The sequence below is a fragment of the Perognathus longimembris genome, chromosome 1, assembly GCF_023159225.1.
Source record: "Perognathus longimembris pacificus isolate PPM17 chromosome 1, ASM2315922v1, whole genome shotgun sequence".
NCBI classification, from domain to species: domain Eukaryota; kingdom Metazoa; phylum Chordata; class Mammalia; order Rodentia; family Heteromyidae; genus Perognathus; species Perognathus longimembris.
The window spans coordinates 161,970,038-161,979,295 of NC_063161.1; the positions used below are offsets into that span (position 1 = coordinate 161,970,038).

The 9,258-nt window shown below is 70.1% G+C and overlaps 1 protein-coding gene across 1 annotated transcript in view; it reads right to left on the minus strand.

Annotated features, from left to right (window-relative positions):
- Positions 1-827: 827 nt before the first annotated feature.
- Positions 828-9,258, minus strand: part of Lcn15 (lipocalin 15) — a 12,399-nt gene continuing 3,968 nt past the window's right edge. Inside the window, exons 7-9 of the mRNA XM_048352958.1 lie at positions 2,912-3,048; positions 1,213-1,291; positions 828-919 (exon numbers count right to left, since the gene is read on the minus strand). Coding sequence (XP_048208915.1) covers positions 866-919; positions 1,213-1,291; positions 2,912-3,048 — 270 coding nt within the window. The 3' untranslated portion in view covers positions 828-865. The remainder of the gene's footprint in view (positions 920-1,212; positions 1,292-2,911; positions 3,049-9,258) is intronic.

A 9,258-nucleotide genomic window follows, 5' to 3' on the forward strand; every position in this document is an offset into this window, starting at 1 on the left:
GACACAGCGGTGAGCCCCGGGCCTCTCCCCCCCAGCTCTGCCTCCACGTCCCCACCAAGCCCCGGGGCAGCCGGGGGTCACCCCGCAGGTGAGGTCTGTGCAGGCCACAGGGCGGGGGCGACCCTGGAGCAGCACTGGCTGCTGGGGGGCCCTGTGCAGCCCCTCCCGCCCGGCCAGGACCCGGTGCCTGCGGGGTCCCCCCAGGGCTGGGGCGGCAGGCAGCACCGACCGAGGAGCAGGCCTCGCGCCCCGCCCTACAGGGCAGCACTGCGAGGGAGGGCCGAGGGAGGGGGAGAGGGAGGGGCGAGGGTGTCAGACCCCCACCAAGGGGCCCCAGCCCAGCTATCATGGCCAGAGGGGGTGAGTGGGCTCTCCTGGTCCTCAGCGAGGCCCTCAGACCCCGGTGCCCTGCCCTCCCGGGGGTGCCCAGGCCGGACGGGGACCACTCACCTTCTTCAGGACAGACAGACAGGCCACTGTGGACAGAGCAGAGGGGTGGTGTGGGCGCGGGGCCGGGCAGGCCAGGGCTCTGCCCCCCCCGGGGGGGTCCCGGGGGGTGGGGGCCCGGGGCCCCTCCGTGGGGCCAACTCACAGTCCTGCTTGAACAGGTACACGTCGGAACCCGAGAACCCGCGCTCCTGGGACACTGCCTGGAACTTGCTCAGCGAATCCTTGTTGTGGACGGACTCCGGCCTGCGGGCAGGGTGGGTGGGCACGGGGTGGGCCTGCGCCCGGGGTTCCCCGCCCGCTCAGAGCTGGGGGTCCTCACAGGGACCGGTGGGGTGCCCCCCCCCACGACGCCAGCCCGGCCTTACTGTAAAGCTTCATTATGCTCTCGCCCTCCCCGGCTTTTTGGTGAAGACGTTCAGGATGGCGTAGGACTCGTAGTTCGTGTCCAGAATCTCAATCTCTTTGTCTCCTGGAAGATGAGGTGGACAAACACGGAACAGCCTCCACCTCGTGAGGGTCCCATCCACCGGAGGTGCCCCCCAGCTGGGCTCGCGGGGTCTCGGCATGGCCGCCGGTTACTGCGTGGGGAAGGGCTCCAGCCCGGAGAGGCCAGGAGGAGACCCGGAGTCGAGTCCTCACAGGAAGGAATAGTTCCTGTCTCCCCAGGACGGTGGCCATCTGGCCAGGGGACACGCAAAGAGAGTGGGACCCAAGGGACCCAGATAGGCCACGCCACCCTCACAAGGGGGACCCCATCCTCACCAGATTCCCGGATGACCTTGAACTTCCCCGGGGCGTCTCGGGGAAGGCACCCACTTGCTCCAGCACACAGCCCTCCTCGCTGGAAGACAGGAAGGCAGCCGGGAGTGGGGAGTCACCCCCACCCTCCCCCGCCCAGGCCAGGAGTGGGAGCCACCCCCACCCTCCCCGCCCAGGCCGGGAGTGGGAGCCACCCCCACCCTCCCGCCCAGGCCAGGAGTGGGAGCCACCCCCACCCTCCCCGCCCAGGCCGGGAGTGGGAGCCACCCCCCACCCTCCCCGCCAGGCCGGGAGTGGGAGCCACCCCCACCCTCCCCCGCCCAGGCCAGGAGTGGGAGCCACCCCCACCCTCCCCGCCCAGGCCGGGAGTGGGAGCCACCCCCACCCTCCCCCGCCCAGGCCGGGAGTGGGAGCCACCCCCACCCTCCCTGCCCAGGCCAGGAGTGGAGCCACCCCCACCCTCCCCGCCCAGGCCAGGAGTGGGAGTCTCCCCACCCTCCCCGCCGGGGGGCGGAGGCAAGAGGACTGGAGGTGTGAGGCCACCCTGGTCTACACGGTGGAGGTGTAGGCTGCAGGGCCCGAGAAAGAAAGGGAAGGTGGGAGGGAGGAAGGGAAAAGAGGAGGGAGGGAGGGAGGGGGTGGGGAGGGAAGGAGGGAAGGAGAGGGGGAGGGCGGGAAGAAGCTGAGGCGCCACCAAATGCTGCCATCGCCTCCCAGGCCCCGTGTTCCACACCCGAGGCGACTTGACGGACAGACCCAGGAGCCCAGAGCCCAGCCAGGAGCGGGGGCTCTAATGTCTGCTGAGTCCCTGACCCCAGAAGCCAGTGGCACGCGCCGGACCCCAGCACCCCGCCTGGAAGGAGGCTGCCCACAGAGCGGCCGGGGGGGGCAGGACTCCACCAGCCCTCTCCCCCGACAGGCCAGGAGTCCCCCCCCCCAGGATGGGCACACACAGGACTGACGGACATTTTCCCCGAGGTGGACACAGGGGTGCACACACACTCATGGGTGTGGCGTCACGTGTGCAGGCAGGGGGTGGGCGTCCACTGGCCAGCTGGCACACCGGGGGCCGTGGCACGGTGCCCAGCAGGCCCGCATGACCTGGGCGGGCCTCGCCGGACTTCTCCTCAGTCTCCGACGTCACCGAGTCAGGGCCTGTCACCCTTCGTGGTCTCGGAGCAGGGAAGTGGACCTCAGAAAAGTCTGGTCGCTTGCCTAGCTCAGAGTCCCAGGTGACTGAGGAGGTCCCAACTGGAGGTCGGGCCCCAGGGGCAGAGCTGCCCCCACCCCAGGCCCCAGGGCCAGAGCTGCCCCCCACTCCAGGCCCCAGGGCCAGAGCTGCCCCCACCCCAGGCCCCAGGGCCAGAGCTGCCCCCCACTCCAGGCCCCCAGGGCCAGAGCTGCCCCCACCCCAGGCCCCAGGGCCAGAGCTGCCCCCCACCCCAGGCCCCAGGGCCAGAGCTGCCCCCCACCCCAGCCCCAGGGCCAGAGCTGCCCCCACCCCAGGCCCCAGGGCCAGAGCTGCCCCCCCACTCCAGGCCCCAGGGGCAAGAGCTGCCCCCACCCCAGGCCCCAGGGCCAGAGCTGCCCCCACTCCAGGCCCCAGGGCCAGAGCTGCCCCCACCCCAGGCCCCAGGGCCAGAGCTGCCCCCCACCCCAGGCCCCAGGGCCAGAGCTGCCCCCACCCCAGGCCGCTGCTCACCTGAAGTAGGTGGTGCTCAGGGAGAAGTGATTCCCATCCAGCTTTATCAGCACGCCCGCCATCTTCTCCAGCTTGTGAGGTGAGCTGAGCACCCCCATCTTGGAGGCGAAGGCCACCTCGTACCAGAGGCCAGAAAACTAGGAGACAGTGAGTGGAGAGGAGAGGTGCCCGGTTTACCAGCACCCGGGAGCCCGGGCACCCCACGCCCCCTCCCTCCAGGGGTTCGGGAGTCCAGCAAACCCCGGAGGAGGCCCAGGGAGCCCCGCGGGGCTACCTTGGCGAAGTCGAAGTCCTGCAGCGCGGCGCCCTGCGTCCTGGCCGCCAGCCCCACCCACAGCCCCAGCAGGGCCAGGAGCGTCTTGCCCGCCATGCGCCTGGCTACGGACGCCGGGGACGGGTGCCCAGAGCAGAGCGGGAGCCCCACGCCGGACGCGGGGGACGGGTGCCCAGAGCAGAGCGGAGCCCCACGCCACGCCGGCTCCGGCCTCTGGGCTTTATATCTCCTCCCGTGGGCGCTGGGAGAGGGCACAGGAAGCTCCGCTAGACAAGTGGGCCGCCAGGCACCTGCCAGGTGGCGAGGCCTCGGGAAACCGCCTCCGGCCGGCCCCCCCACTTCCCCTCCCTCGCCCCCGGGCTGCCCCTGCCCAGCTTTGATCGCCGGCCCGGAGCACCGAGGACTGCTGGCGGCACTGGGCTGCCGGCCGACGCAGGGAGCCCCAGGCCCTGGACAGCGAGGACAGGGGCGTCAGGCATGGCTGAGTCCGTGGCCCAAGGGCTGAGCGCAGCGAGGAGAGGACCGCGGCCTCCCGGCCCCTCCCGTCCCACCGCCGCCCCCGCCCAGCACTCGGAAGGAGCCACTGTGGTCAGCGCACGGCCATGAGCAGCCCCCCCCACTCCCCCAGGGCCACTGTGGTCAGCGCACGGCCATGAACAGCCCCCCCACTCCCCCCAGGGCCACTGTGGTCAGCGCACGGCCATGAGCAGCCCCCCCACCCCCCCGGGGCCACTGTGGTCAGCGCACGGCCATGAACAGCCCCCCCACTCCCCCAGGGCCACTGTGGTCAGCGCACGGCCATGAACAGCCCCCCCCACTCCCCCAGGGCCACTGTGGTCAGCGCACGGCCATGAACAGCCCCCCCCACCCCCCCGGGGCCACTGTGGTCAGCGCATGCCATGAGCAGCCCACCCCCACCCCCCCACGGCCATCTCGGGTCCCGCAGCCAGCCCACTGCCCTGGCAGTCTTGCTGTTTACCCACAAATATTTTCCTGTGGGCAGGGCTGACGATCTCCAACTCAGGGTGGCACGCTGGCCGCAGAGGACTGCGGGGAGCCCGGGCCAGAGCCCCCGGGGGGCGGCTGACACACAGCTGCCGCAGCCGGGCCGATCTGCCCAGCGCCCCCGCACGCGGGGCCCGGGGCCACCTCAGGAGCTCCGCGCAACGGGCCGGGCCCTGAATCGCCGGGGCAACGGGGGGGGGGGGGGGGGGGGCCAAGGATCCAGGCCCTTTCTTCATAAAGACTGAAGAGTCCGCTCCCCGTCCTCCCTCCAGGAATGTTCTGGGCCCGTGCGGTGCGGCCTGCCCTGGCCTGCAGGTCCTCATGGCGGCTCCTCAGGTGCCGCCCTTGTCCGTGACCTCCAGCGGCCCAGGCACTGCGAGTGTTCGGGAGGCTGTGGGCCCCGCTGGCACCCGTGACCCTGAGACGCCTCATCCCGGGAGCACACCGCCGGGCACAGAGGACCCAGGCTCCAGCCTTCCCGGGCAGCCATCCCCCCAGCCGGGACTCGAACTCACAGAGCCCCTCAGCGTCGGCGGGGGGCAGCTCGGGCTGACGCGGGAGGCGCTGGGCCCCCGAGCAGGGGCACGCGTGTGAGGACCCCACTGTGTCCCTCGGGTGATCGCCTTGCCCCTCAGGGCTCCAGGTGCCCCTCTGTGCCCGCGGGGTGAGCGTGACAAGGAACAGCCCGAGGCCAGCAGGCAATGGGGAGGCCGCATCTAGACCAGGCTGCAGCTCCGTCCACTGCCCTTCACAACCCCCCGTGTCCCCGCCCACCCCCAGTGTCCCCCTCCCCCCCAGTGTCCCCTCCCACCCCCAGTGTCCCCTCCTCCCCAGTGTCCCCTCCCATCCCCAGTGTCCTCTCTCACCCCCAGTGTACCCTCCCCACCAGTATCCCCTCCCATCCCCAGTGTCCTCTCTCACCCCCAGTGTCCCCTCCCCCCCAGTGTCCCCTCCCATCCCCAGTGTCCCCTCCCCCCCAGTGTCCCCTCCCCCCCAGTGTCCCCTCCCATCCCCAGTGTCCTCTCTCACCCCCAGTGTACCCTCCCCACCAGTATCCCTCCCATCCCCAGTGTCCTCTCTCACCCCCAGTGTCCCCTCCCCCCCAGTGTCCCCTCCCCCCCAGTGTCCCCTCCCCCCCAGTGTCCCCTCCCATCCCCAGTGTCCTCTCTCACCCCCAGTGTACCCTCCCACCCCCAGTGTCCCCTTTCACCCCCAGTGTCCTCTCTCACCCCCAGTGTCCCCTCCCCCCCAGTGTCCCCTCCCATCCCCAGTGTCCCCTCCCCCCCAGTGTTCCCTCCCCCCCAGTGTCCCCTCCCATCCCCAGTGTCCCCCTCCCCCCCAGTGTCCCCCTCCCCCCAGTGTCCCCTCCCCCCCCAGTGTCCCCCTCCCATCCCCAGTGTCCTCTCTCACCCCCAGTGTACCCTCCCACCCCCCAGTGTCCCCTTTCACCCCCAGTGTCCTCTCTCACCCCCAGTGTCCCCTCCCCCCCAGTGTCCCCCTCCCATCCCGTGTCCCCTCCCCCCCAGTGTTCCCTCCCCCCCAGTGTCCCCTCCCATCCCAGTGTCCCCTCCCCCCCAGTGTCCCTCCCCACCCCCAGTGTCCCCCTCCCCCCAGTGTCCCCTCTCACCCCCAGTGTCCCCTCCCCCCAGTGTCCCCTCTCACCCCCAGTGTCCCCTCCCACCCCCAGTGTCCCCCTCCCACCCCCAGTGTCCCCTCCTCCCCAGTGTCCCCTCCCACCCCCAGTGTCCCCTCCTCCCCAGTGTCCCCTCCCATCCCCAGTGTCCTCTCTCACCCCCAGTGTCCCCCTCCCCCCCAGTGTCCCCTCCCATCCCCCAGTGTCCTCTCTCACCCCCAGTGTTCCCCCTCCCGCCCCAGTGTTCCCCCCCACCCTCAGTGTCTCTCCCACCCCCAGTGTCCCCTCCCCACAGTGTCCCCTCTCACCCCCAGTGTCCCTCCCCACCCTCCCAGGGGTCCCTCAGCCTGGCCCTCACAAGCTCACAGGTGCTGGTGGCCCCAAGGCAGGGTGCAGAGAGGAGGAGCTGTGCAGGAGAGGAGGAGCTGTGCAGGAGAGGAGGAGCTGTGCAGGAGAGGGAGGAGCTGTGCAGGAGAGGAGGAGCTGTGGCCGTGACCCATGAGAAGCCGTCCTCTAGATGAGCTCCTGCGGGTGGAGACAGACCCTCAGGGCTCACGGGGGGCCCAGGCCAGGGGCCAGGCTGGGGGCTCGCTCGGGACCCCACAGGCCTGCGTGGGGCCCCCTGAGCCCCCCTGCCCCTAGCTCCAGAGTGGGCAGGACCGAGGGGGCAGAGCCGGCCCGCAGCCCCACGACCCTCGGGACACAGCGGTGAGCCCCGGGCCTCTCCCCCCCCCCCCCCGCCTCCACGTCCCCCACCAAGCCCCGGGGCAGCCGGGGTCACCCCGCAGGTGAGGTCTGTGCAGGCCACAGGGCAGGCGACCCTGGAGCAGCACTGCTGCTGGGGGGCCCTGTGCAGCCCCTCCCGCCCGGCCAGGACCCGGTGCCTGCGGGGTCCCCCCGGGGCTGGGGCGGGCGGCAGCACCGAGCCGAGGAGCAGGCCTCGCGCCCCGCCCTACAGGGCAAGCACTGCGAGGGGGGCCGAGGGAGGGGGGGAGAGGGAGGGGCGAGGGAGGGGCGAGGTGTCAGTCCCCACCAAGGGGCCCAGCCCAGCCTCCTCCATCTGGGGCTACCCTGCCACGCCGGGCCCGTGTCTGCCCTCCCCTGTCGGAGCCTCCGTGCGAGGCCCCCTCCACCTCAAGGCTCTGAGCCCCGGGCACAGGGCAGTGGGCAGCCGGCCCCTGGAGAGGACCGCGGTGGACCCAGCCCCCGGCCCCCGGCCTCCGAAGTACCGAGCCCACGGAAGGCACCGCGGGGCGCCGTCAGAGGCCCGGCCCGACACCTCCTCCTCCCAGGCCTTCTGGAGCCAGCAGCAGGGCTGAAGGGATTTCGTGCAGACACAGACACCCCAAGGGTGGAGGTGACCCCAAAAGGCCATGTCTGAAGAGCCTCATTGCCCCCTGTCCCTGCCCGGCATGTGGACCCTCCTGGGGTGCTCCGGGGACACCTAGAGAAGGCCTTTGATGATGGGGGGTGGGGGCCTGGGGGGATGGGCGTCTGGGAGGGATAGGGGGTGGGGGCTGAGGAGGGTGGGGTCCGGGGGGGTCCAGGGGCCCTGAGGGATGGAGGGCCTGGTGGGGGCAGAGGCCCGCAGTCTGAGGCCTGAGAGCCTGGGAACCAACGGTTCCGTTGCCAAGAGGCCGGGCGGTGCCACGGCGCCTGCAAGGGAACGCTCATTGCCTTGGCCAGTCTCCGGAGCTCGCTCTACCCTCTGCCTCGGGGCTCGGTGAGCTGGACGGTAAACAGAGTGCTCCCTCAGGAGACGGCCAGCTTGCCCCACCTGCTGGGGAAGGCCCGAGCCAGAGCGGTGAGGGACCCCGTGCCGGACACGGCTGCCCCGCGCCTCTGCTCCCCGCCACCCGCCCTTGCCCGCTTGCCCGAACACCCCTGCTTCGATGGGGGTGAAATGCAGACCCACAAGCCCGGGCCTGGCTTCCCCCGGGCTGGAGGTCCCAGGCTGATAGGCAAGCGGAACAAGATGGCAGCTGCCCCTCACACCGCCACTGTGTGGACAGCCCACTGTGTGGGCACCGTGGTGTGGGCTGCACCCCCAGCCCCTGCCCCAGGATGCGGGCAAGCTGCCGCTGCCCTGATCCTGCCTGGCCACACACGCTCGCAGCCCAGGACTGCATCACAACCCTCAGATTCACCAAGCGAGCTATAGCATCTCTCAGGCCATGGGGGGGGGGGGGGAGAGGGAGAGGGAGAGGGAGAGGGAGAGGGAGAGGGAGAGGGAGAGGATGTGTGTGTGTGTGTGTGTGTGTGCGTGTGTGTGTGTGTGCGTGCACGCACGCATGACAGTCCCGGGACTTGAACTCAGGGCCTGCGTGCGTTCCGTGAGCTTTTCTTGCTCAAGGTTAGCCCTCTACCACTTGAGCCCCCGCCTCCACTCCCCGTTTTCTGGTGATTCGCTGGAGGTGCGTCTCTCCGGCTTTCCTGCAGCTTCTGATGGCGATCCGTAGCTCTCAGCCTCCTGAGCTGCTAGGGTTACAAGCATAGGCCACCGACGCCCAGCATCGAAAACTGTTTTTTAAGACAGACCATTTTAGAAAAAAAATTGTTTTAAGAGAAAAGAACAAAGGGAAAAAAAGACAGACCATTTTTATTTTTAAAACCAATTTTGTTTATGACATGATCTTTTTTAAGCTCTCACCTTCTGGAAAGAAGTTTAAGAAATAATATCCCCCTTCCACCTTCCCGCTCCTACTTCCTCTAATTCCCTCAAATGAAAAAGGGGACAGAGAACTGCAGAGCCCCGGCCGGGAAGCCTTCCTCCCAGTGCCGGGGCAGGGGATCAACTCAGTGCTGACATGCGGGGGACAGAGATGCCCGGGGGCCCAGGACCCGGCTCCTGGGGGCCTCGAACAGCAGAGGAACGGGTGCCAGGGGCTTGAGAGGAGCCTCGGGTACCCAAAGCCAGGCCTGCCCAGGCCAGTGCGCCTGGTCCACCTGAACGGGCTCAAGAGAGGTCCTGTCCTCCCCCCTGCGGGTGTGGTGGGGACAAAGCTACCATGGACACCAGAGGGCTGTCAGGCAGGGGCAGGGGCATGTCAGGACAGTGGGCCAGGGCTGGCAAGAAACCAAAAGGCATCGCCCTAAGAGGCAGGCTAAGGCAGCTGAGGACTGGCGGAGGCCGGCTTGGCAGGCGCAGGAGGAGAAACCGAGTGGGTGGCACCGGTTCTCGGGGTGCCCGGGGCGGGGAGAGCACGGAGCCCCTCGGTGCTGACTGCTTCCAGCTCGCGTCTTCCGAGGACCACAGGCACCGGTGAGCCATAGACGAGAGCGGGCCACACCACGTGCCCTTGGCCTGTGAGCGCTGGGCCCATCCCAAGGAGGGAACCGTGACGGGGCAGGGACCCCGAGGCTCCGGCCCCTGGGGAGTGCCTGCCCCCCCCGGCCCCCGCCGCGCATCCGGGAGCAGAGCAGCGCTCACAGTCT